Source organism: Huiozyma naganishii, chromosome 8 (genome assembly GCF_000348985.1).
Source record: "Huiozyma naganishii CBS 8797 chromosome 8, complete genome".
NCBI classification, from domain to species: Eukaryota; Fungi; Ascomycota; class Saccharomycetes; order Saccharomycetales; family Saccharomycetaceae; genus Huiozyma; species Huiozyma naganishii.
The window spans coordinates 622723-648287 of record NC_035929.1 but is presented as its reverse complement, the minus strand read 5'-3'; the positions used below and the strand labels follow the sequence as shown (position 1 = coordinate 648287).

Genomic DNA, 25565 nt, shown 5'->3' with positions numbered 1-25565 from the left:
TCTCTCTGAAGTATAAAAAGAGCAGCTAGATTCCACCTACCTCACTATCTCAACAGTGTCCACCGCGTTGACAGTTCCACTCTGTGTACCGGGTTGAACCACCCTCTCCTTCTATACTACCACTACTTCCCTCTTGAAGGCGCCGCACGTAAAGCCCGTTTTGCGGCGAGGAAGAGGGGGTTGTCGCTTTCGACGGCGGGTGGGTCTGGGTGCACCCGGGCGGGCGGAAACGGAGGCGGAAGCGGAGGCGGAGGCGGAAGCGGAGCACGTGAAGTCCCGCGGAACGGACGGAGTTGGGAGATCCCGCGGAAGCAGGAGGTGGCCGGGTCACCACGCGGAGTCCCAGTCGTCCTCTTCTGGTTCCGCTGGGGTGGTGGCAGTGAGGGTCCCCGCTGGGCGCCGGCTCAGAATCGATTTCTCCCCCCTGGCAGGGGCCGCTGCTGCGGGCGGCGTCCGCCTGGCCCCTGCCAGGATGCTGGGCTTGCGCTTCGCGGCCGGTGTCGCAGCCGTTCTCGTCGTGGACTGCGGTTGCCGCGGTCTGCTCAGGATGGAGGACCGTACGGGCTTCGTCTCTTGCGGGGTGGTGGTGGTACTGTCCCAGGAGGAGTCCTCTGCGTCCCACCCGGCGTCATCGTCCTCTGGTACTACCTCAGCGGGCTCCGCTGAACTGGCAGGTGGCGTCGCCCACCGGCCTGAACCAAGAAGTGTTTCCGTCGGGTCCCCAGACATCGTGGAGAACCCGCCGTACGCGGCAGTAGAACCAAAACTGTCCAGGTTGTCTTCCGGGGAAACACTCAGACCAGTCATAAACTTGTCCACAATGTCTGCCAGATCCCGCGCAAAATAGCCGCCTTGTTCAAACCTCTGTAGAAACGCAGTATGGTCGTCACTGCTCTCATTCTCACTTTCGCCCTCGCCCTCGCCCTTCTCAAATTGCAAACTGGCCTCCTCCTCGAGTTTCGCCAAGTATAACCCGAACAGTTCCTTCGCGCGTACACGGACAACTCGGTCCTTGTCCAAGAGACTAGGTGCAATCACAGTGAGTACTTTGTTAGCGATCACCTCAACTTGGAAGATCCCAATGCTCATCTTTAAACCGTACAGCGCCGCTAGCCGCGTGCTGATACTAGGGTCCCTCAGAGACTTTGTGTAAATCGTCGCTAGCACACCATCACGGTTGCTGACACCGGACAACCTGTCTGAGATCTCCACAATAGTCAACACGGTCCACATCCGGATCTCCTCATTGGCGTCCACTTGCGTCTTAGCGATCGACCGCAAGATCTCGTTGTTCAATTGTCGCTCAGTCAGCTCGCCAATGATGTAAGGGATCGTCTTTAGAGTCTGCAGCCGCAACGTAGCGTCCGTGTCCAGCATCCCCTGCAAGTAAAAGGGGAAGATCCGCCCACTGAAGTCCAATTGCTTGGGGAACTTCTCCAGTAACCTCGGCAGGAAGATCAACATCACAAACCGGATCTGCCGGTCCGTGAGCTTCGAACACAAGTACAGCATGTCCTTCATCCCCTCGGATAACTCTGAAATCTCGCGGGCCTCCACAACTAGGCTCAGCACCACGGTCAACAATTTCACAAGCGTCCGGTTGAACACGATCAACCCGTTCTCCTGATTTAAGATCCACGAAAGACATTCGACAAGTTCCGGGACGATCAGTTGGCCAATGAACCCGGGAGTGAACTGGCTAGCGAGCGACCGCGTACCGCCGCGGAAGTAGTACTGTTCGAACTTTTGCATGATCTGTAACTTCGAGTGCGCGTCCTTGATGTGGAACAACTTCAACTCGTCGTAGATTGGCAGTAGCGGATTCCCGCGCCACGTAGCTGTCTGCTCCACGCGCTGGATGAACCCAGTGAGCGTCATGCGACCCTGTGCGAGACCCTGCACGTACTTGCCCCAATCACTCGGGATCCTAACTTTTGCCGCCTCGAACAGTGCTTCAATGAGCTCGCCCAATGCGATCGCGTCGATCAGCGATGGGTCTAGCGATTTAGCTCCATCCGCCACGGGGGGGAAACCATGCAGGCCACGCCACATCTTGATGTAGTCCTTGAACTTAAACCGGTCGAACTTCTCGGGTGCTTTCTCGTAGCAGCACTCGAGCCCGAACAGTACCCAGTTCCCCTGCTTGTCGACGAAAAGGTTCTCCAAAGACAGGTTCCCGATGTAAAACAGTGGTTCAAGCACTTGGAACAGCCGGAACAGGTCGTGCAACCCCAAAAGCAATCCGGCCTCACCGATCCCTGCTTCACCAAGAGCAGTACTCAAGGGAGTGACCGCCTCGGTCACAATGAATAGAGCGTCCGGCCCGTTCGAGTCGAACACGTCGAGCAAAGGGCAAATCCCAGGAACACGGATAACTTTGATCATGTGCATCGCGTGCATGATGAGTTCGTCGCAATTGGACCCAGCGGCCCCGTCGCATTTTGCCTTGAACACAGTGACATCGTGTGAGTCCTTCTTCCGCTGCCCACGGTACAGGTCCCACAGCGGCGTCGAATGATACGGCTCGGACTCAATAGTGTAGGGGAACTGGAAGTTCGCCAGATTCTTGAACAGAGACCCGAAATTCATCCTCGCTATTCTTCCAGTGCTGCCCTCACTGACCTAATCAATCACTACCATCACCACAAACTGTCACGTCACTGTGAATAAAACACGATTTGAACAAATTTCCAATTCGTCGAAGACGCAGCAGTGGAGCAGAGGGCAAATAGGCAAGAAGGTCAGCGCTGGAGGGCGAGCAGCGCGCGGAACGTCGCGTTGAGGGGCAGTCCGACGACCGTGTAGTAGTCGCCGTTGATGCGCTTGATGAGCACGCCTCCCGGACCTTGGATCTTGAACCCGCCGGCAACTTGCAGCCCGTCGCCCGAGGAAACGTACGCCTCGATAACGTCCCGAGGGGTTGTTCCGTCGAAGTACACCTCCGTGGTCTCCTCGAAGGTGTGGACAGAATGCTCTTTCATGGTCCCACCGCAGGGCCACTTGACAATGGCCACCGCCGTGGCCACAACGACAGGCCGCCCCGCGGACTCGTAGCAGAACCGGTGCAGGTACTGCAACTGCCTCTCCCGCGTGCCCGGTTTCTCATACACTTGGCCATCCGGGCCGATCACAACGGTGTCCGCACACACGATCAGTGCTCCGCTCGAGGAGCCCTGCAGCGATTCCAGCCGACCACTCGCGAGATCGGCCACGATGCTCGAAGCTTTCCCTCGGGCCGTGTCCCTCACGTAATCGAGCGGGCGACCCACGTACAGCCGTTTGTCCAGGTTCTCCTCGAAGCTGGGGACAGTCGTTTGCAGGTTTCTGATCCCAATGTTATCGGACAGTATCTCGTAGCGGCGGGGGGAACTGCTCGCCAGAATCACCTGGTATTCGGATCCAGTACCCAGCATTGCAATCGAGTGTATAGCCGGGGATCTGTGTGATGCACTCAGAGCGAACCAGTCAGTGCAACATTAAATGCTGATACTGCCTCTGCTCTTTTTCAATACAATTTGTATTAACATCTGCGCAGAGTATAACGCAACAAGCGGAACGGCTTACACTGCGTTCAGACTGTGCAATACCAGCCTGTCCTTGATTCTGTACAGCCGTTCCGCACGTTTCTCCGGTGTAGCGACAGCGACTTCATCGTCAGAGAAGCCCGAGCTGTCCGACGAGCCGTCCTCTGCGCTGTGGTGTCGCTCTGGGAGCGCATCGGGGGAGTCTCCGTTGCCAGTGACAGCAGCCGCGGTTTCAGCTCGTTCCATCCCAGTTCGTCTGTGCAGCTGTGCCTCGTCAGGGAACGCAAATTCCGTCCCGACAAGGCGTTCCCAGGATCCCTCGTAGATCTTGTCGCCGATCCGAAATAGAGGGCGCTCTTGATCCATGCCGGAGTACTGCATCACAGCGTTCTTCTCAATTTGCAGCCGGTTTTTGTAGGACCCAGAATTCAAGTCCACGCTGACGTACACTGTCTCTGTCTCGGGATCTGCGGGGGACCCCTCGCGATCCGCAGAAGGTACCACAGAGTCACGGTCAAATGACCAGTTGCCGACCTCACCGGATTTCAGGAATTCCGTATTACCGTTCATCGTCATCCGCCATTCACGATCCGTGAGGGGGACCACGATCTGGTCCTCCTCGTCTTCCTCTTCATTGTACCTAACCGCAAGTTCGTACTTGTCGAGGGAACAGTACCCAGACCGTATCGTGGTCTGTTCCTCGTCGTCCAGGTAGTCGATACAGCGTCCATAGCGCAGCAGGTTCAACCCGAGCGCGACCTTCACGGGAGCGTCTGTCACCAGTAGAACAGTCTCAGCATCGGGGACCTGCTTATCCAATTGCTCGGCGACCTTGCTTAAGAACAACTTGCACCTTGCAAACAGTATCTCTTGCGTCTCCGCAGATGTAGCCGCGGGAACACAACTCTCCCAGTCGCCCTTGACAGAATCCTTAAACAGTTTGTTCAAAGTATCTACGTCTGCAGGCTGCGCAGCACCGTCGTCATCTTCATCGCCATCGTCTTGCGCCCATGTGTTCAACCCAGTGTCCACGAATAGCGGGACCTCCAGCAAATCGTTCACCAAAGTAGCAGTCTGCACGGTCCTATACCCTGGGGAGCTCAGTATCGCCTCCGGTTGAGTGTCCAATGACAGAAGGTAGTGCCCCAACTCCCTCGACTGCAACACGCCTGTGGCAGACAGTGGGAAATCGCCTGGAACTCCCGTGGGCGGGAACACCTCCTCCTCTCCATCCCTTCCTGGAGTGGTCTCCCTCTTGATAACGTCCCCATGCCGCGCAATATATACAGTCTTTAACACCATCGGTCTCGATGCCCTGGTTGTCCTAATCCTACCTTACAACAGTGACTTGTTTGCAATTGATCTATTGCTTGTATAAAGTGAAACGGTTAGAAGAACTAGAGCGATAGTAGGTGGACGACAGTAGCAGTGCACTGAAGGGAGAAGGGACATGGCTGCACCAGTGGCGAAACGTATCAAGACGCTGTCCGTGTCACGGCCGATCGTGTATGGAAATACGGCGAAGAAGATGGGTGATCAGAAGCCGCCGAATGCACCAGTGGAACACACACACCTCTGGACCATATTCGTGAGGGCACCTCAGAACGAGGATGTCTCGTACTACATCAAGCAGGTGGTGTTTAAGCTGCACGAGACGTACCCGAACAACACGCGGGTGGTGAACGCGCCGCCGTTCGAGTTGACAGAGACCGGCTGGGGGGAGTTCGACGTCAATATCAAGATCAACTTTGCGGATGTTGCCAACGAGAAACCACTGAGTTTGTACCATCGACTTCGGCTGCATCCTTACGACTCGCCGGGGAACCACATTACGTCGGGGACCGACGAGAAGGGCGACCACATCATCAAAGCGTCCTTCTTCGACGAGATTGTGTTCAACGAACCGAACGAGCAGTTCTTCCAAGTGCTCATGACGAAACCAGGGAACTTGCTACCGCCGAACAAATCCGACCAATGCGTCTTTTCGAGACAACTCGAACAGGAGGAGATCGACAGAATGGACATCGCGCTTAAGGATGTGGATAAACAGATTTACAAACTGGAGCAGGAAATAAACGACAAGAAATAGTTATAGCGTCCTAAGGACAGCACACATGTGTAGCGCATCATATCATATACTCATTAGTGAATACACATCATATATATATATAGGAAACAAGCAGGCACTCTCCCTCTCTACCGATGCGTATCTTTCGTATCTATATTCACACATTATTTGGGCTGAAGCGGTTGCCAAGAGTCCATAGAGTGGGCAGCTGGGGCAACAGATGTGCTTTGCGATGATGACCGGTCTCCATCCAGATTTGTTTTTGTTAGTTGCGAGATTCCGTCGGTGGGCGGTTTCGTCGCTGGTGAAACCGATGGGCCCGGAGTTGATGAAGTCTGCGAGCCACTGGCTGCATTCTTTGGTGTCAGAACCATTGAGCTAGTGAATCCTGGAGGAGGCGAAGAAAAATGTGCTGTGTTCTTTACCACCGACTTGGATACATTTGCAGACTGTTGCGGTTTGGTGTTTCCAACGTGCGGTCTAACAGAAGGTATATTCTCCTGTCTAGGTTTATTACCATTAGTTTCAACGTTGGTGTCTCCGAAGGCAGGTGGGGGAGGAGGACGAAGCAATGGTTTCCTAAATGCATTTGTTGAATTTGGCTTTGCGATAGCAGGATCAAGGATGCTAGCCGAAGAAACGTTTTCCTTTTCAGCGGGTGGAGAAGCCACTGCGGTGACCGAAGGATTTCTCCGCGGCTGTAGTATTGAATTTGAAATAGGAATGGATGATACGGATTGAGATGGCGAGAGAGAGGTCGGTGTCTGTTTTAACGGGCTCACGCTACTCTCGGTGCCCATGTCCAAAAGGCTTACACTACTTGGAATTGTAGAAGGCAGTTCTCTTGACAAGATGTCATTGCTCCCGCCTTCTAAGCCCAGATTGAGAAGTTGGGAGTTCAAACTGCTTGTTTCGTCTGGATGCATCACTTTGTACTTCTCGAACAGCTGTTTAGTTAACTTGACCTTTTCTTCGTCATTAGTGGATTTTACTTTCGCTCTATACGCACCATAAATCGGCTTATGGTCACTAATCAACAAAGGTGCGTCAGAGTATGCTAGTGGGTGTAGATTTGTACCTTTGTAAACAATTCTGTCAGTCCAAGAAGGCGTTCTCGCCTTTTCAGACGAATCGTACGTGTTGGTACCATTATCGTATTTGTACGTAGGCTGGAACTTTACATCCGGTTCATTGAATCCTTGAAATACAGCACCAGATTTCATCTCTTGCGCCAACTGATCATAGTGGAACAATTTTGTTAATGATTCTTTCCCACTTTTTAGTTCTTTTCTGACCTCCTCATTTCGTAAATTTATTCTATAATTAGTATCTCCGAGCCAGAAGATCGAGTCATGGTTTGAAATAGTGTTCGATCTTGTAAATGATATGCCATTCAAAATGCTTTCATAATCGTTGCGACGGTCATCAACGTTGGCTACCCCGGCAGATAGATGCATATTAACGAAACAGAACGAAGTGGAATTGTATTTGAATCTAATCGACACTGCGCCCTTATTGCCTGTCATCCCCCCAAACCCTGTTTTCTTGGTGGCTCCCTCCACTTGCTTGACACACTTTGCCTTGTCCGATTTGACAAAGAAAAGAATCAATAAAGACGACATTTGTTCCACTCTCAGTAGTAGATATTTGTCGTGGTACTGATTTAAGCAATCGCTGACCATGTTTTCCCAGAAGGATCCCTTGGAGTAATCTGCGTTAAGGATAGACCCGGCAGTCAGTTCAATAACTTCTTGCAACCCTAAAACAACAATGTCCGGCCGAAATTTATCTCCAATGGGGAACAGCCACGATGATAAATCGGTCTTCTGAGTAGTACCGTTGACATTGAAGGACCCCACAAAGATGTTGATAGTAGAGTATGATGTGAACTGGTCAGACATAGTGTCCAACTGAGAAGTGACGTATTCATTGACGGGATCGTATAGTTGAACCGGCTGCTGATGTGGTAATCTACCTAACAACGTATCGATATTCTGCTGTTTACCCTTATCCATGAAATTGTTGATGTACATCCTGCTCACGGATTTTGTGGCATCGGACAGTGCGCCAGCTAGTGACATCTTACCCTTTCTGGAAAATGACGACTTTAATGCATTAGTACCAGTGTATATTTGTGATATCTGATCACCATTGTCTGCCCATAAAGTGTTGTGCTTGTTGACAAAGTCATCATCATCGATGTAAGTATTGCTGGTGATAAATTTCAAGTCTTCCAGGAAGATTCTGAACCCGGCCAGCGATATTGCTTGTTGGGCTAGATTGGTTCTATCCAAGCAATCCAAACAGTTGGTTCTGAAGATCCCATGCTGTTCAGATATTATCTTACGAGCCTGTACGTCATAGGCATAGTACCCGGAGCACAGCATCGAGTCCCTTATCAAAGGTAACACCTTTCTTACCCCAGAGAACCCTTCTTGAGCGGTTTCCTTGTGAAAGTCAAACCATGTGTAAAAAACGTCATCGTTCATTCTTAATTTTTTTGATCTCGTTAGATGATCTCTGTAACGTTGAGACAATTCAATTTCTGAACTCTTGGTAGAAAGCAAATTAACGACATGCACGGGTCCGTACTTTTCGATCGATCTTTGGAAATGCTTGTCGAAAATCGGCTGCGTAGCATCAATCGACCGAGTGATTTGGACTTTGGGGTTAATTAATGACGTATCCTGTTCCCAGAAAACGGGGATACTCCCTCTGATCTCTGTAAACGCGTAGCAATACTCTCTGGAATAGAAAATCAGTTCCGTTTCCACAAAGTTGGCCACATTTGCGTCGTCATCGACGCCTCTTGCGTTGAACCGTGTACCGGCCCTTTTCCAACTCTGCTTGGATATCATAGTCAATGTGACCTTGGCCTCCATAACATGTGTGGCAAAGGTTTCAGCAAACCCTCTAATTACAGTGGTAAGAAACCCTTCGTCATCTAAAATCTGCTTCGCATGGTTGTCCAGTCTATCTCTATAGGTCACTATTTCCTCCATTAGGAAAGAATTCCACATGTACTCTGCCTCGTAGTTGTCCGCACTCAAGGAGTGTGCTCCAAATCCGCGACTCTGCAAAGTGGATGTCAAATCAAAATCAGAACTGTAGTAGAACGATCCATTAGACATCAACTTCTTCAACTCGAAACAAGGGTGTTTTGGTAATAGATCATTCGGTTGCTGCTGTTGAAAGTCACTTCCTGACCCTGGGACGCTCAATTCAGTCTCAGGTACTAGCGGGTACCCTGAAGAGTCTATTTCCAAAAAATCCCAACTAGCGTCGTTTAGACAGAAGAAATCAACGGTAAGAATCTTATTAACCGTTTCTCCAGGAATTGGCTGGGCGACTTTGGCCTTCCCCGTAATTGCACCAAGGAAAATCAGTCCCTCAATTTCAATTAGCCCAACAAACCCGTACAGTTCATTCGCACTGAGCTTGACAAAATCCTGGCCCTGAACAGCACTCTTGGAGACCAGCTCAATGGCGCAGTACGGTTTCTTGCTCTGCGAGGCATCACTGTTCTTTACGGACTTTAATATTAAGGCATATGACCTGGATACAATAGCAATTCTCCTATCCGGCTTATCGCTGACTAAAATGTTCATTGCTCTTGCTGTGTGGTAGCACCAGTCTCGTTTATCAACACTGATCGGGAAACACTCAATAACAGCAGTAACCGTCGTTTCTTATTTTATTCTGCTTTTTTTTTCTACACCACTTTTTTCCAAATAGTGAGACTGATGAAGATAAAGAATAATCAAATAATATATATATATAGGTGTAGAATAAATATACGGCAAGAAAGAGAAGAAATCAAACGAGGGAATAGTTTAAATGTAGAGAGCTTCTAACACGAATCATCGCTCGCGCCTGGATTTAGGCAGAAGAGGCCTTCTGTTTCTTTTGGACGGTGGGCAACTCGATGTCGCCGTTGTGAATAATATTGTTCACCGTGGAGAAGATGGCCTTGACTGAGGCGTCACCCACATCCTCGGAGACACCGACACCCCACGTGTACGCCTTCTCATTATCGTTTGGACTTCTGTAACGGATCTGGACGTATGATGCAGCCTGTGTTGAGGAACCGGACCCTAGAGAATGTTCAGAGTAGTTTTCGACACTTAGCTTCGTGTTTAGCAGGTTCGACAAGGCGTCCACCAGAGAGGAGATTGGACCGTTCCCGGTACCATCAATGGACACGACCTTATCATGGAACTCTACCTGGCCAGTCAAATGTCTAGTTTCGTTGTCGAGCTTCTTCACCTCGTAGTCCAGCAGAGAGATATACTTGTGTCTTTCACTGTCGTAGTTGTATGTGTCCTTGAACAGGTTGGTAATTTCACTGGCCTGCAATTCCTTACCGCGGCGGTCTGCGGCCTCTTGTACCATTGTAGAAAATTCTATTTGCATGATCCGTGGAAGATCTAGGCCAAGTGACCTCAAAATGATCCACGCTGCACCGCCCTTACCGGACTGCGAGTTGACTCTAATCACTGCCTCGTAGTCTCTACCGATGTCCTTTGGATCCAATGGTAAGTATGGAATTCTCCAGTAATGGTCTCCCTCCTTCCGCTTCCTCTCCTGCACAGAAAACCCCTTCTTGATCGCGTCCTGATGCGAACCGGAGAAAGCACACACGACGAGGTCTCCACCATACGGCGCTCTCTGTGGCACTGGGATTTTGTTACAACGTTCGACTACCTCCACCAGAGACTTGATGTCCGAGAAGTCAAGTTCTGGGGCCACCCCGTGCGTGTACATGTTCAGCGCCACGGTGACAATGTCGACGTTGCCCGTACGTTCACCATTACCGAAAACACAGCCTTCGACACGATCCGCGCCTGCCATCAATGCGAGTTCCGTCGCAGCAACACCACAACCTCTGTCGTTATGCGTGTGCGTGGAGATACACACCTTGTTTCTTTCCGAGATGTGCGTGGAGAAGTATTCGATCTGGTCCGCGTACACGTTTGGTGTAGTGACCTCTACCGTTGCTGGCAAGTTGAAGATCAGCGGGTTGTCCTCCGTGGGCTCCCACGCCTGCTTCACCGCCTCGCAGATCTGGACCGCAAATTCAGTCGGCGTGTCGCTGAAACATTCTGGTGAAAACTCGTAAGTCCACCGGGTTGCACTCTGCGATGGGTCGTCCTTTGTCAGACTCCGGACAAGCTTCGTCGCCTCGATGGCCTTCGCGATGGCCTCCTCTTGCGACATGTTGAAGACAATCTCCCTGAACATGTCGCTCGTGGCAAGGTACGTATGGACAGTGGCCCTCTTGGCGCCAGTCAGGGCCTCCACGGTTCTCCGAATCAGATGCTCCCGTGACTGGACAAGAGCTTGAATCGTGACGTCGTCTGGGGCGTTCTCGACAGCGTACCGCGTGAAATCGAAGTCTGTCTGCGACGCGGAGGGGAACGCTACCTCGATTTCCTTGAACCCGATCTCCAGCAGCTTGTGGAAATACTCCTTCTTCTGTTCCACGGACATTGGGTCTGGTAGCGACTGATTCCCGTCTCTCAAGTCAGTGGAAAGCCATCTGGGCGCCTTCTTGATGGTGTTATCGGGCCACTTCCGGTTCGTCATGGTAAGCGGCTTGTGAGCTCTGTACTTAACGGACGGATCCCTCAGCATGTTCTTGTAGGACAGCTTTATTGGTGGGATTGACTTCGCACACCTAGAAAACGGCACAAAGGTGAATCTCATTATCGATTAGGCTATGGGAACCTCCTCTGTTGTGTTGTAGTTGTAGTACTCTGTGTGTTTGATGCTCTGATCTGCAACAGATGCCCGTATTTATACAACGCAAGGTCAGTGGAGTAAAAAGTGGAGAGTCTGAGACGGAAAAAGTACAACAATGCTTTGCTTACTGTAATAATTGCGATGTCCGAAATGCATGAAAAAAAAAAGATGAAAAGAATTAGTCATTTTGTCTTATGTATGGTAGAGTTCCTGGTCGACATGTGGGACGGTGTGGTGAACAGAGGTGTGGGTGACCCAGTTGGCAGGCGGGATGCAAATGATGCTGTGGGGTACTTTAATTTTGTAAAGTTTTTTATTATCGTGTAATCTATTTAGCGTCCTTTTCGAACGTTGTCTATATATTAGATTCATGATATATGGAGATGAAACGAGAATATATGCAGATTTGGTGGGATACCGTTGGGCATGGGATGCTTCTGTTGTGTGGAAGTAAATGATGTGTATGCTCAATGGTATCCGGTATGTCTCATTTTTGTAGTAAGGTTTTTTCAAAGTGGCAGACTTTTCTTTAGCTTGAACTTGTGGAAGAATTTCTTCCCCTTGTCCAGCACGGAGAGCTGTTCGTTCTCGTGCTGCTTATACCGGTGGTGGTCGTGGTGGTTGTAGTGATTGCGTGGTGGCAGAGACGCCCGTGATGCTGGTGAATTGATATGTTTCGTTCTATGCACAGTCTTCTCGCACCCGGCTGTGGACAGTTTCTCGTCCGTCAATGCAATGGCTCCACCACTTTTCCCTTTGTGGTTGCTGTTTTCATTCGACTGCTGTAAGCTTGTGCTGGGTGTAGTCGGAGGCGTTTCCTTCTGTTCTTGCACCTGTTGCAAGAATCTAGCGTATGCGTCAAAGAGTAAGCCCAAGATATGCTGTATAGCCTGTACGATGTGTACCTGTTTCGGAGCGATCCCCTCTGTATAGCATTTATCGAACAGTTCTCTGATATATTGTGGTAAGTTACATTCCATGGGGGAATCCACGCGGATGAAGTGGTCGTATATACAGCGGTTCCATTCCTCCACATCGAATTTCGAACAGGTCGAGTGATCACTGAGACTGTTATTGCTGTAGGTCTCTCTGAACTCGTCATTAAACAGGAACTTCCTCGTCTTTTGGAAAAACTCCAAATTCTCGTCACAATGCGTCCTTTGAAGGAAGTGGGCAAATTCACTGAGTGTATACGGATTGGGCCCATACTTTGGTGGTGGTGGGACCCCAACGATAGAGTTTTGTCTTGACGGGCTCACCGACGTGTTATTCACAGACCCGTTCACGATGGACGGGCTTTCGCTTCTACTCTGAGAGAGGATGTCGTAAAGATTGGGAATATTTGCTGCCTTGTTAGTGTTCTGTGTCATAGCTGTAGTATCTTCGATCCCATCTGTTTCACCAAGAAATGCCCGTGTATGTGTGTGTGTGTGTGCTTTTTACTATGGAAATATGCAATGAGGCGTATAATTTGTATGGATACAATGTTGTCTGTTTTTATAAACCGATACCTACAGATTGTATGAAACAATTGCGTTGCCAGTGACGGAAGATAAGAAAAAAAAAGAACAGAACAAAGCAAACAGGCAGAAATATTTTATGAGTGATGATGCCTCACTTACCAATCTTTTTGTGTTTCTTTATCTCTATATAGTTTGCGATTACACACAACACGCTACGTCTCGATGATCCAGAGGAAATAACCGGCTCGAGCGCAAAGGAAAAAATTAGCGAACAGAAAAAAAAATAAATAAAAAGCTACAGAACAAAAGAAACGGGCCCAAAAAAAGCAATTCAAAAAGTGTGTTAAAAAAAAAGCCGAAACAGGCAAGCGAAAGAGAAGAAAGGGGAAAAACGTTTCTTTTTTTTTCTCTCGCTGCTCTTCTACCGCTGTTTCTGCGTGTTGCCGGGAAAAAACGAGTGCCCGCGGAATAACGCAGCAGGTTTTTCCGGCGGCCTTCTACGGGAAGAACCCGCCCCCCTCGGCCAATTGCAGCTGAGAGTTTTTAGCACTTTTCCCTTGGAAGCTTCGGTTTCGATTGGAAGCACGGAAAAGAGACAGGAAAATCATTGGAACAAAGCAGGGCCCAGAAACAGCCGCACACAGCACCGTCTCTCCTATTTCAGAACGGGCGGCGCTGGGCACGGCTGTGGCGCACGCACAGAAACGCGCGGGGAAGAGTCAGACGTGGCTGCGACGTTTCTCCGCAGCTGCGAAAAGGGGCGGGTGGCATCGCTTTATCGGCCTGGCGTATGCGGGCCTGGCTCTCTGGGCGCCGTGAGTCAGTGGCTGAGTAACCGCGCAGAGTGCGCGCGGCGTTTACGACACCGCAACGAGGACAATCAGCAGCGCGAGGCAGCCCGCGATCAGAGCAGTGGAGCAGCACCGGCTGCTCGCGCGCTGTCTCTCGGCGGCGCGGCGCAGGTCGCGGGAGGCGTCTGCAGCGATGCCCGCGGCCGAGTCAATGTTCTGGGCGACGGAGTCCACCTGCGCGCCCTGTTGCTTCACGAGGTGGAACAGCTCTTTGAAGATCGTGTTCACCTCTGTGGTCGCGTGTTGCAGCGATGCGACCCTGTCGTGTCTTTCCGCTTGCAATATAGACTGGTACTCGACCTCTTGTTGAGGGGCCAGTTGTGGTTGCTGTTGTTTCAGCAGCAAGGGTGTTGTTGCCTCCGGCAACAACCCCTGAGGGTCGTCGCTGTGGCTATTCTTGTCTACAGCGAGTCCCCTATTTTCGAGTGCGTGGAATTCGGCCACTAAAGCGTCGTAGTCTCCGCGCAGTGCTGTCGGTATAGGGACACCGTTCTGTATCCTCCCCAAAATATCCTCACAGTTGTGAATTCTGGAAGCCCATTCTTCTGAAACATTGGGATCCTCTCCTTTTTTCGTTCCTCGTTCCACTTGCCTTCGTACCCTTCTCAACACTTTTACATTGCTGTTGAGTGAGACAAGCAATTCAGTAATATCCTCACCCATGCCTTAAACGTTCTTTTTTTTTTGGTAGTCAGCTTACCTTGACTATAGTCCAGGTAAGCACACGTCATGTCCAGCACAGTCACACTGACACGCACGATTATATATACGTGTTACACTATAATAATACAAATTTTCCTTTTTTTTTTTGTTTTTTTGTTTTTCTTGTAGTTTCCTCTTTCAGGGCTTTGCATTCTCGGTGCCCAGCTCTTAGTAGAAGATCTCGTCGTCTCGAGGGTAACTGCTCTGGTTCTTCTTGCTCTTCCGCCGCTGGTCCTCCAGATCGAAGTCCTGCTCCAGCTCAAAGATCTCCTCCGCGTCCCCGTGGCCAGCACTTCTCCTCGGGTCCTCGAAGTACTGCTCGGGCGGTTGCACGGGCTGGTACACCACGTTTGGTGGCTGTCTCGCGTTGGTGAACTGCGGTATCGCAGCGGTCCCACCACTGTTGCTGCTCCGACAACACCAGCAGCAGAATTGGCCTATACCAGAAGCACCTTGGTTGCAACACGTTATGAACGCACCGATGAGCCACAGGAACAAGACACCGGCAAGACAGATCCCAACAATCGCTATAATCTTGCACGGTTTGTCCGCCATACATGAGTGCCAATTCCGGAACGATTTCGTGGTATGTTTGATGTCATCCGTCCAGCCCCTCTTCGAATAACTCATTTTTGTAGTTACGTGTGTCGTACCCCCGCTGCTTCTATAAGGCAGTGCTAACGTGGCCTCTCTTACAGTCGAGAAAGTTCAACTCGGAAAAATAAAATGATTAAATATGCAGAAAAGGGGAAAAATTATATACTTTTGTTCTGTACGGCTGTTTTAGCAGTTGGGATTTTCTCTACCTATAGACGTACACAGCTCAACATATCACACAGCAACCTCCCCCACTGGTCTTGTCTTCCGTCGCAGTAGCGGTCCCCTTCGAGTTCTTCACGTTCGAGACGTCCCCCTCTTGCGAAGTTTTCCTCCCCTTTGCAGTTCTCTGCCTCTTGACGTTGTTCGTCGGGGCGTGCCCCGTTTCTGTAGTGGTGAGAGGAGTGGCCGTGGGGGCACCGCCACCGCCATTGCTGCCAGTGCGCAGCGGCAGACTGTTGCTCTCGACTGCACTAATGGGCGTCCGTGACATTCTTCGCGTGTCCATCCGCTGCATGGGTTGCGCGGATGGGAGACCAGAGTAGTCCTCCGGTATGCTGTCGTTAGCGGTTCCTGCCGCCGCCGCCGCCCCCGTTGGGTCCAGGGCAGCTGTAGTGGCATCCTCACCGGCTGTGCCCGCCATGGCGTCTGCCGGGTTATTAGCCACGTTGTACACACCACCTTTATCTCTGACGATCCTCGCCAGAGTGTAGAAGCTTTCATCTGTGTTGATCGCCTGTTTCGCAGACGTCTCCAAGAAAGGCGCCTTCATCTGCTGTGCCAACGCCACACCTTCATCGTAGGAGACCTGCCTCTCGTCCTCTAAGTCCGATTTATTTCCGACTACGACCACGGGCACGTAATCCGAGTCCTTCACACGCTGTATCTGCTGGTAGTAAGTCATCAACTCCTCGAAGGAAGTCCTCGACGTCACACTGTACACCAGCAAAAACCCTTCCCCCGTGCGCATGTACTGTTCTCGCATGGCAGAGTACTCCTCTTGCCCCGCCGTGTCCAGTATATCCAGCACTTTCACTTGTCCGTCCAGGATCACCTGTTTCCTGTACGAGTCCTCGATCGTTGGGTCATACTCGTCGACAAAATGCGAATGGATAAACCGAATCGTCAACGCGGATTTCCCAACACCACCACCTCCAACCACGACAGCTTTACACTCCCTTCCGTTTGTCATATCGAGCATTCTCCAGTATCGAAAGACCCACTAGAAAAAAAACTCCAAAATTGAAAAGAAAAAGATGATGAATATTATAAAAGTGTTTTCCCTTACCTTCTTGCCTCTCTTGCCACAAGACCCTCTCGAGGATCAACCTTGTTCAGCACTCTCTCTTTCTTATAATGCGATGCGGCAGCTCTTGGCAGGAGAAAAATTATCATGACGAGAAAACCACCCAAAAAAATTGTGTATTTCTTTTTTGTTCAAACGGTTTCCCTTTTCAGTTTTTCCGGTTTTCTGCTTCCCTTTTTTTGCTTCTGTCTCTATTGTTCGCCGCGTGTTACGGTAAGCGGGAGCCGCGGCACGTGTTTATTGCTTGGTTCCGCCGTTTGACACACCGCCGAGGAGGGTTCCACGTAGTGGCTGCCGGGTCTACTGGATAGCGCACACGTTAGTAAAGAGTTTGATGTTGTGGCATGCGTTCCTGCATTGTTGAAGTGGGAAGCTGCAGAGCGGTTCCCGTTTGTTTACATAGTTTTAGTGATGTTTTCTCCCTGCAGAAGATTATCCGGGAGGCACGGAAGAAAAAATCGGCCTGTATACGACAGGGCAGTAAACACCCGAACAAGTTCTTCCCTGCTTCCAGGAAATACTAATCCCATTTTTTTAAGTAACCGGGACAACATTCTCCGTTTTTCATCCCACTCTGCCGTTTACCAGGAGGATATATGTAATATGTACTGTCCACTGCATGAGTCTTTGTAAGAAATCAGTAATACGCAAGCGGCACCCCCAACTGTGGCAACAGAGCCCTGGAACGTACAGCATCTTTGTGCCCACAACGCGGTTCGAACACGGGACGTTGTTCCCCCGTCAAAATCTCTTTCCGGTCGGCCGGGAAACCGAGGAATTCGTCGTCACGCATATTTTGTTGCACTCTATTTTCACGCTCCAACATATAGCGGCTCTTAAGTGTGCGAGATCGGCTTTGCGGGCGGTAGTATATATAAGGAAGGCTGTCAATTGCTGCGAGATGAGTCGTCCGATTGTAAGAGTCACCGAAGAGTAAGGTCCCCAGGGCAAGAGTGCGTGTTCCTGGTTATTTATTTTATTTACTTTATTTATTGATGTCCGACTCGACGATCTCAGAGGAGGCTGCTGGTATAGTGCCCGCTGACCTTGCAGTTGGGGCGTCGCCGATCCGAGAGAATTTGAAGTCGCTGGCTGCCGGTGGGGTCGGTGGTGTGTGTGCTGTGCTGACGGGCCACCCGTTCGATCTCGTGAAAGTGCGGTGTCAGAACGGGATGGCCAGTTCTACTTCGGGCGCCGTACTTAAGATTATGACAGATGCGAGGGCGCAGACGGGGCCAATTGCAGTCAACGCGGTGAGGGGGTTCTACAAAGGTGTGATCCCACCACTCCTTGGGGTCACCCCCATATTTGCCGTGTCGTTTTGGGGGTACGACATGGGGAAGAGAATCGTCAACTGGAACGGTGAACCGGGGGCCACTTTGTCCATGGCGCAGATGGCCACAGCAGGGTTCATCAGTGCGGTTCCAACAACTCTCGTGACAGCCCCGACAGAGAGGGTCAAAGTCCTCCTGCAGACCAACACGGGTGGATCCTTCGTGTCCGCGGCACGCGGTATCGTCAAGACGGGTGGGGTCTCGTCCTTGTTCCAGGGTTCCCTCGCGACTCTCGCAAGAGACGGGCCAGGGTCCGCGCTTTACTTCGCGTCGTACGAGATCTCGAAAAACTACTTGAACAAGCACAACGGGAGCACTAAAGAGGGTGAAATCAGCATTGCAAATGTATGTCTCGCCGGTGGGATCGCTGGGATGTCCATGTGGCTTGCTGTTTTCCCCATCGACACGATAAAGACGAAACTGCAGGCTTCGTCCGGTGCCTCGCAATCGATGGTCCAAGCGACAAGAGAGATCTACTTGACTCGAGGTGGGATCAAGGGGTTTTTCCCCGGGTTGGGTCCAGCTCTCATGAGATCGTTCCCTGCAAACGCAGCGACCTTTTTGGGGGTCGAGATGACACACTCACTATTTAAGAAGTATAACATTTAATAACAATACAAAGAAGTAGCATCATACAGGCGTTTTTCTACAATGTAACGCGTATTTAAAAAGAAAGATTTTATCCAGTAGTATATATCTAAAGCATCACAACGCAGCGTCAACTTGGTTCACCCAGCCGTCCGGTTTCTTCATATCGTTGACTGTAAAGTACTTGGCGGTACAGGAGAACCCGTGGAAAGTGAAATCGCTTGCTGGGTTACAGTCACACTTACCCCTCAATCTGACTTCTGGATCCAGAGGACAAGAGTGGAAGGGCATGTGGAAGTATCCCACGTCGTCGAAGAAGTGAATCTCGCTACGGTCTAGGAACAGAGCAGCAGCAATGGAGTGCACAGGCGCGTCCCCCCATCTCTCGTAGAAGAACCCACCAGCTTGGTCCAAATAGTCGAAATAGGCAGAGTACGCGTCACCCCTCCACAAGTCGAGGGCACCGATTTCGAAGTTGGACCAGAAGTGGCACATGTTGTACGAGAGACCGTTGTCGTCCGAGATGAAGTCCATCATATTGTTTGGGTGGACGAACTCCGGGTGCAATTCCATGAAGTCACGGGTCGTCTTCCAAAGAGACTTGATCGTGGCCTCGTACTCGTGGATTGAGATCGCAAACCCGTACTTCTTGTTGTTCTCTCTCATGAACTTGAAGATATCGTAGTCGATGTCGCAGTGCAACAGCACATCGGGTTCCACACGCCAGTACCAGTCGTATTCATCCATGACTGACTGTCTGTAGAAAAACCCGGATTCGAACCGACACATGTGCCTGTACGAGACCGAGTCACCGTATATGATTTTATCCTCTCTCATTTGGTCTCTCACTCTCGCGGCCTTCTTCTGGTCAATCCAGGAGGGAAAGGACCAGTGCTCCTTGGGGATTAACCCAAACTTGGAGGTACCACTGACCAGTGCGCTGACGGTGTCCTTGAACTCATCAGTGAACTCTTCGTCGTTTAAGAAAACCCAGTCGTAGTTGAACTTGTGGTTGAACCTGTCCTCCACGGATTTGATGGAGGGCAACAACGAGTACAAGTCCGAGTTTCTCACTAAAGTCACGAAAGTGGCCTTCTCCTTGGGGCCCGTATACTTCGGATACGAGACCGTTCTGTACTGATACCCAGTTTTCGCATTCTTGACCGCACTGTTCCCAGCGGACAATTGCGTGCTGGAGACAGAGTTCCCGTGGGAGGAGACCGATGCACCTTGGAACACGATGTAAAAAGTCAAAAGACCAATTACAGCAATGGCAATCTTCTTGTACAGATTCTTTTTATCTGAACTAATGATCAGAGCTGCCATTTTTCTACGTCCCGTTGTATTGTGCCTCTAGTAGAAAAATTTCGCAGCTGATGGAAACTCTCAAGAACCAACAGCGGAAGCCGATATGTACTATAAATGTTACATAAAGTTTGTTCAGGATTAACGATAGGAGAAAAAAAACGAAAAAAAAAAATTGACCTGCTGTCCTTCATGTTGTATGTGATGTTTTTTCAGTTCATTTTTTTTGCAGCCTCGAGAAAAAGAGGTCCCAAAGAGGATACAATTTAGAAATTTGAACGCGTGATTAACTAATACTGCACAGACTGAGAAGTGCGGGGAGGGTTGGCGTGGGGGAATACAGTGGTAGTTCCAACTCCCCTTGGTATCCTGCTTCGAAAGTTTAACAGACTGTACTCACTTTTGAAGGCGCTCTTTCGTTGTCCCTCCACGCACTGCGGGGTCGTCCTATAGCAAAAGTGCCTACCTGTGGGGAAAGTGCCAGCATTCCTCCGGAAATTACCCTTTGCGGTAATACGACTAAGATCTGGAAGGCCTTCCGTTTCGGGACATATGACGCTGGTGTTACCCGGATTTCACAGTTTTTTTAATTTTTCTGGAAAAAAAATTTGGCGAAGAAAAAATGACAAAAACATGCCCTCACATTGAAGCGAAGTGAGATAGATGTGATGAGCCACGGTAGATTTGATTTCCTGGAGGGGTTAAGCTGGTGAGGGCAGATTAAGATACACCGGTGTTTTTTTCTGTAATAATAGATACACACATCCCAATCAGTTATGTCTGCTGTATCGCGTGCTGCGGTGGGTGAACGTGCCAGTCTGGAACAGCAATCAACAGAAACTCGCAGCAGAAGATCTATCTCTTCCACTCTGATTAATTTCTTCAAAAACATGAAAAGGGGCGAAGTTAGTCCCGGGAGTGACGGTACCCGTCATGGAATGAAGAGACAGAAAATTGAAGAGATCCCTGGAGAAGACTCGTATCCCGATATTCAAGGTTCTAGCTCTGCGAACAATTCTGTACTGTATCGTCAAGGTGATAATCGTGTCGCACAACAAAATGAGCTACCGCAGGCTGCATTATCTGAGCCCCTGATCTTGTACGGACCTGAAGACCCAAACGAGAGACCACCAGTGCTCCCCATACTGCCCTTGCAACGGCTACGGATTTTAAGGGAGAAACAGAAGTTGCGGATGAACAACGATGCAAGAATGTTGGCCCAGAATGCTACCCGATCAAAACCACAGGAACCTTGGACCACTGAGAAACAACTGTCAGAATCGCCTACGGTCTCTCTACCGTCTACATCGAGTAATTTTGACCATAGTGTCATCTACCACAAATCTTCCACACCTTCCCCGGTAAAGAAGCCGCTGCAATACAAGAAACAAAGAGAGGACAATAAACGCCGTAAGAACGGGTTAAATATTATTGAACCAATGCTAAAATTAGACGGGAAGGTATTAAAGAAGACGACAACAAAGAAAACCAGTTTGAAGAATAAAGGTACTAAATGGTCAGGTTATTTCGAATACGATTTGTCTGAATATGAGACTTCTCCATCAAATATACCAATGAAGGTTGAAAGTAACACGGTCCCGGGCGCAACGATGGATGTTTCCTCTACTGAGTTACCAATCTGTGTGTCGAGTTCGTCGTTGAAACCAGTTACAACAGAATCAGAAAGCCAACTATCCGATACTCAAAAGAGCTTGCTACTAAACGGTATCAAAACAGCAACAACCCCAATTGTCAAGGAAAAGAAAATGCCTGTCACAAAGATAGTCACACCAGCTGCAACAGGTAAAACAGCCGCGGGCAAAGGCAAGAAATTTACAGTACCTACAATGGGTTTTGATTTCATTGGTATTGACTCCTCAAAGAAGCCAGACGGAGTACCATCCCTCGCCATCAATAAAAACGTGAAAGCGAGTTCTACTGCCGCTGAGCAAACAACAAGCGCGACTTTTTCATTCGGTAGTAAACCTCAGATTCCTATACAGAACCGCATTGAGGAGGTCGATGGCAAATCAGACGAAGAACCGAGACGCAAGGCCCCCAATGGAGCTCCTGCAGCAATGCCAAAATCTGTACTAAAGGGTCCTGATGTGGGCAATGGAAAAGCTGCAGCTCCTTTATCTTTCAATCTTGGCGGCAATAAAGATACGGCTGAAAACTCTGAAAAGAAAACCACAGTACCAACTTTCACCTTTGGCAAATCCCCTGCTGGTGAAACGAAAACTGAAACGGAGTTACCTCCCAAAAAGCCTGCCTTTTCATTACAAACAGCCACCTCCAATAAATCAGATACAACAACTACGGAGCCCGCTAAGAAAAAACCGGCATTTTCCTTTGGATCTTCTGAGACATCGGATGAACCATCGAAAAAGAACTTGAACTTTTCCTTAGCACCAAAAATTGCAGATGGGAATGCACCAACATCAAAGCCTCCAGCATTTTCATTCAGCACCAATCAAAAGGAGAACGGCACAGAAAAGAGTGCGTCTGCGCTTACCTTCAATTTTGGCTTAAACAAACCTGTGGTTCCCGAAAAGAAGCATGAACAGGTAGCAAAGCCTTCCAATGGCTTTTCATTCAATGCCCCAACATCTTCTAAGGAAGAACCAACTGAAAGTAAACCACAAGAAAAACCATTTACGTTTGCCAAACTACCGGTAGAACAGGCAAACAATTCGACCACCACAAAGCCGTCATTTGCCTTCCAAAAACCTTCTGATACCGGATCGGCGCCAGCTGCAAGTGCATCATCGTTATTTTCGTTACCAACGGAGACCGCACCACCTACCGCTTTACCTGGGTTAAACGGAGCAACTGCAAAACAGACTTTCAATTTCGGGGCAACCAATGGTACCACACCTGCACAAGAAAAGGCAACTTCGCCGCAACCGTCAGGAAGTGCACCACCACCATCATTCAGTTTTAACAGGCCCTCGGCACCAGGTGGCAGTAATACGCAGTTGAATAAAGAGGCGGGGAAGCTTGGTGTTAGTTTCAACAATCCCTTATTGAACAGCGCCAACAGTAACTCGACTCCAAACCTGTTCTCTGGCGCTCCCTCGTCATCTGCATCTCTCGTAAATAATGCTGGCAGTGGTGGATTTAATTTTGGTGCTACTCCTGCACCATCCACTGCTGTGAGCGCGGCACCTTCCTTATTTGGTGGTAATACAAATGCACCAACTGGGTCTGCCCCAGGTGGTGCTGGTGCTCCCTTGGCATTTAATTTTGGTGCGCAAAACAGTGCACCCGCTGGAAATACATTTGCATCCAACACTCAGGCGGGTATGAACCCACTTCTTTCTGGTAACAGTAACTTAGGTTCAGGCGGGTCGGTCTTTGGCGGTAATAACGGCGTTGCGCCCGTTGGCGGGTTCAATCCAACGGGTCCCTTCAGCGCGGGCATGAACCAGGGTAATGCTGCGAACTTCAACCTTCAGAATGCCCCACAGCAACCGCCCACGTTCAATCCATCAATGCAACCTAATTTGAATTTTGGTCCCTCAAATTCCGCGGATCCAGCGGCCATATTCTCATCGCCGTCGCCTCCGGTCACAAATAATACACCACAGCCAGGTTCGATGATTTCTCAAAGAAAGATCGCCAGGATGAGAGGTCCCCGTCGTTAGGGTGACGCGGTAAGATATGGGCATTTTTATTAGACTTCTCGATGTACCTCTCATATATTGTAGACATACATTTAGATATCTGACTTATATTATGAACAAAAAAATACTGGCATGAGAATATAAGAAACTATGATTCTTTGTATGATAATCGTGGCAGATTCAATGCACTGTACCGGGGCAGACTATGAGCTTTGATATATTGAATGGGGTTGACCTACCCTCGTTCTTACTTGGTTTTGTCAGTTGCATATTTCTTTATTTCATAAGTCCAGGGTTTGTGCTGATCCTTGGAGGCTTGGTCAGTTTCTTCAAAGTGCTCTTTCTGATCCTGATTGCTGCCTTTGCCGCCTTTTTAGTGGTGTATACCAAAGGTCAAGATGATAGAAAAGTCCATGGTTTGTCCCAGGAATCCACACCAACTCCAATTCAAGCAAGTAAGAGTGGTGATGGTGGTGTGAAATACTTCAATATTCCGATTACCAAGGAAAAGAAAGCAGCAAACGTGCAAAGAACACCTTTCCCAGACAGCGAGAGCGCTGGTATGAGTTTCCAAGAGAGTGATGTGTATGAGGAGAAGATACATACAAAGACTAGAAGACGGAGGTCCGTATATTCGGTGGATACTGTAACGGAGAGGGGAGCTTGTAAGAAAGCTGTAGAGGGTGTCATCCCAAATAAAACAATACGATACGATAATTTTGTTAGAATGGCAGGAAAGAAACGCCCAGACCGTTGACAGGTAGACTGGTATCATCATTTGCATTGGGAAGCACGATGGAGGGTAGATGTGCAAAAATTATGTTTTTTTGTTGTATAATTTTTTATATTATAAAATAACTAGAATACTTCATATGAAAGATATAATAAACTCAAAATTCATTTGGTAGTTATTATTATGGCCTAGTTCAAGTTTGGGTTCCTTTTTGACTTTTAGGTTGTTTAATGTGTTTCGGATGGGATTTCGAAAACAATTTGCTTACCGGTCAGCTTGTTGTAGACAGCTTGGAAGGATTCCAATTTGTAGTCGATTTGTTGGACGTCCTTGGAGTCCAACAAGATTTTTTGGATCTTGTTACCACCGACGAGGTATCTGACTCTCTTGCCGACAACTTCGGTTGGGAAGACCATGTCTTCCAAGATCTTGTCGTGGACGGCAGTCAAAGTTCTGGATCTTGGTCTCTTTTGGTTTTGTCTGGAGCCTCTGGCTGGCTTAGGCAAGATTCTTCTTTCGGCCAAGAAGATCAAGTGACGGTCTGGGAACTTCTTTTCCAATTCACGGGTCAATTTGGTTTGGACTTTGTGGAAACCGGCTAGAGATGGGACTGGAACGAAAATGACCAAAGCCTTCTTACCACCGGAAACTTCGATCTGAAATAAAAAACGTAATGGGAGAAGGTTAAACTTGTAAGTGGTTGTAAGTTTAAACAATTCAATGAAAGAAACTGTTAGTATTCTTGATTTCAATGATGACAGGGATTAAAGAAGGAGAGAGGAGAAGGGATCGTAGAAAATATGACGAGAAACGGGTAGTAGAATGGCCGTCTACCTCGAACCACTTCCTCGTCAGAAAACCTTCAAAACATTATTCTATTTACGCTCCCTCTCTTTTTCTCTAGCAACTAGTACTCAAATCAGCCTGATAATAATAAAATAATATGACATACTTCTCTGATGGACTTGAACTGCAAAGGTCTCAAGTCAGCCTTCATCTCTGAAGAGGAGTTCTCCAATTCGACAAAGGCTTGGGCAACCTGCAATTCCAATTCAGTTGGAGCTTGGGACAAAATCTTACTAGACATCGTTTATTTGATTTGCTTTTGCTTGTATCTGGATCGAGTTCGTGGAAGTACCTTTAGTAAACCAACAACAAAAAGCACTGCGCAAGCCTGCAATAACCAAAAGGTGTATCAAATGAAAAAACCAGATGGGAGTTCCCATACAACTCCAATTGCTACGAGAGTTGCTCTGAGAGACACTGTGTGAGGGTCCCAGCTACGATAGCGCGTGCCGTTTCGTGGGTAAGCGCGATGCCGTGACAACACACGCACATTGAGTTTTCCGCTGTGCGTGGCACGTTGGGCGCCCTGGGCAGTGGGAACCGGGGACAGCCCAGCCCACACCACCCCCCCCTGACCCCGGGACGGAGCCCTGCTGGAGAAAGTGAGCCCAGCGGGAGCGCTCCAGCAGCGAACCCCCACTGGACGGAGAGGGCAGACCCTGTTCAGAACACCACCCGCATTTCGTGAAACGTCCCAGAATTTCCCAATTGAGAATATCTCAAAAGAAAAATACAATTTCAAAAAAATAGCTTTGTTCGGTGTCTGGGTGCATCCAACCGTCCCGCATTTTCCCAACCCACGCTTTCCCCCACACAATTCCCCCACAACAATATTTTTATAACACCGGGGATTCCCCTTTTTCATTCTGTCGACAACGCT

At 49.2% G+C, this 25565-nt stretch overlaps 15 protein-coding genes across 15 annotated transcripts; 4 read left to right on the top strand and 11 right to left on the bottom strand.

Moving 5' to 3' along the window:
- Positions 1-327: 327 nt before the first annotated feature.
- On the bottom strand, positions 328-2589 carry CEX1 (COPI-interacting protein CEX1; the record flags this gene model as incomplete). The annotated part of the gene is made up of 1 exon (XM_022609628.1): positions 328-2589. The coding sequence occupies one exon, from the start codon at positions 2587-2589 to the stop codon at positions 328-330; it is 2262 nt and encodes a 753-aa protein (XP_022466006.1).
- A 152-nt stretch (positions 2590-2741) lies between these two features.
- KNAG0H03460 (nucleotide diphosphatase) lies at positions 2742-3413 on the bottom strand (the record flags this gene model as incomplete). Its single annotated transcript, XM_022609627.1, has 1 exon — positions 2742-3413. The coding sequence occupies one exon, from the start codon at positions 3411-3413 to the stop codon at positions 2742-2744; it is 672 nt and encodes a 223-aa protein (XP_022466005.1).
- A 147-nt stretch (positions 3414-3560) lies between these two features.
- Positions 3561-4826, bottom strand: KNAG0H03450 (uncharacterized protein; the record flags this gene model as incomplete). The annotated part of the gene is made up of 1 exon (XM_022609626.1): positions 3561-4826. One exon carries the CDS (start codon positions 4824-4826, stop codon positions 3561-3563), a length of 1266 nt encoding a protein of 421 aa, XP_022466004.1.
- A 148-nt stretch (positions 4827-4974) lies between these two features.
- YAF9 (YEATS domain-containing protein YAF9) lies at positions 4975-5613 on the top strand (the record flags this gene model as incomplete). Its single annotated transcript, XM_022609625.1, has 1 exon — positions 4975-5613. One exon carries the CDS (start codon positions 4975-4977, stop codon positions 5611-5613), a length of 639 nt encoding a protein of 212 aa, XP_022466003.1.
- Positions 5614-5756: 143 nt separating this feature from the next.
- KNAG0H03430 (uncharacterized protein) lies at positions 5757-9200 on the bottom strand (the record flags this gene model as incomplete). The annotated part of the gene is made up of 1 exon (XM_022609624.1): positions 5757-9200. One exon carries the CDS (start codon positions 9198-9200, stop codon positions 5757-5759), a length of 3444 nt encoding a protein of 1147 aa, XP_022466002.1.
- Positions 9201-9471: 271 nt separating this feature from the next.
- Positions 9472-11298, bottom strand: LEU9 (2-isopropylmalate synthase LEU9; the record flags this gene model as incomplete). The annotated part of the gene is made up of 1 exon (XM_022609623.1): positions 9472-11298. The coding sequence occupies one exon, from the start codon at positions 11296-11298 to the stop codon at positions 9472-9474; it is 1827 nt and encodes a 608-aa protein (XP_022466001.1).
- Positions 11299-11843: 545 nt separating this feature from the next.
- Positions 11844-12704, bottom strand: RGS2 (GTPase-activating protein RGS2; the record flags this gene model as incomplete). Its single annotated transcript, XM_022609622.1, has 1 exon — positions 11844-12704. One exon carries the CDS (start codon positions 12702-12704, stop codon positions 11844-11846), a length of 861 nt encoding a protein of 286 aa, XP_022466000.1.
- Positions 12705-13654: 950 nt separating this feature from the next.
- VAM3 (SNAP receptor VAM3) lies at positions 13655-14311 on the bottom strand (the record flags this gene model as incomplete). The annotated part of the gene is made up of 1 exon (XM_022609621.1): positions 13655-14311. The coding sequence occupies one exon, from the start codon at positions 14309-14311 to the stop codon at positions 13655-13657; it is 657 nt and encodes a 218-aa protein (XP_022465999.1).
- Positions 14312-14518: 207 nt separating this feature from the next.
- PIN2 (Pin2p) lies at positions 14519-14980 on the bottom strand (the record flags this gene model as incomplete). The annotated part of the gene is made up of 1 exon (XM_022609620.1): positions 14519-14980. The coding sequence occupies one exon, from the start codon at positions 14978-14980 to the stop codon at positions 14519-14521; it is 462 nt and encodes a 153-aa protein (XP_022465998.1).
- Positions 14981-15173: 193 nt separating this feature from the next.
- RAS1 (Ras family GTPase RAS1) lies at positions 15174-16148 on the bottom strand (the record flags this gene model as incomplete). Its single annotated transcript, XM_022609619.1, has 1 exon — positions 15174-16148. The coding sequence occupies one exon, from the start codon at positions 16146-16148 to the stop codon at positions 15174-15176; it is 975 nt and encodes a 324-aa protein (XP_022465997.1).
- A 1100-nt stretch (positions 16149-17248) lies between these two features.
- Positions 17249-18196, top strand: CRC1 (carnitine:acyl carnitine antiporter; the record flags this gene model as incomplete). Its single annotated transcript, XM_022609617.1, has 1 exon — positions 17249-18196. One exon carries the CDS (start codon positions 17249-17251, stop codon positions 18194-18196), a length of 948 nt encoding a protein of 315 aa, XP_022465996.1.
- Positions 18197-18292: 96 nt separating this feature from the next.
- Positions 18293-19501, bottom strand: KTR1 (alpha-1,2-mannosyltransferase KTR1; the record flags this gene model as incomplete). Its single annotated transcript, XM_022609616.1, has 1 exon — positions 18293-19501. The coding sequence occupies one exon, from the start codon at positions 19499-19501 to the stop codon at positions 18293-18295; it is 1209 nt and encodes a 402-aa protein (XP_022465995.1).
- A 755-nt stretch (positions 19502-20256) lies between these two features.
- NUP1 (FG-nucleoporin NUP1) lies at positions 20257-23127 on the top strand (the record flags this gene model as incomplete). Its single annotated transcript, XM_022609615.1, has 1 exon — positions 20257-23127. One exon carries the CDS (start codon positions 20257-20259, stop codon positions 23125-23127), a length of 2871 nt encoding a protein of 956 aa, XP_022465994.1.
- Positions 23128-23311: 184 nt separating this feature from the next.
- On the top strand, positions 23312-23863 carry KNAG0H03340 (uncharacterized protein; the record flags this gene model as incomplete). The annotated part of the gene is made up of 1 exon (XM_022609614.1): positions 23312-23863. The coding sequence occupies one exon, from the start codon at positions 23312-23314 to the stop codon at positions 23861-23863; it is 552 nt and encodes a 183-aa protein (XP_022465993.1).
- A 203-nt stretch (positions 23864-24066) lies between these two features.
- Positions 24067-24926, bottom strand: RPS7A (40S ribosomal protein eS7; the record flags this gene model as incomplete). Its single annotated transcript, XM_022609613.1, has 2 exons — positions 24067-24495; positions 24792-24926. 2 exons carry the CDS (start codon positions 24924-24926, stop codon positions 24067-24069), a joined length of 564 nt encoding a protein of 187 aa, XP_022465992.1.
- Between the last annotated feature and the right edge of the window lie 639 nt (positions 24927-25565).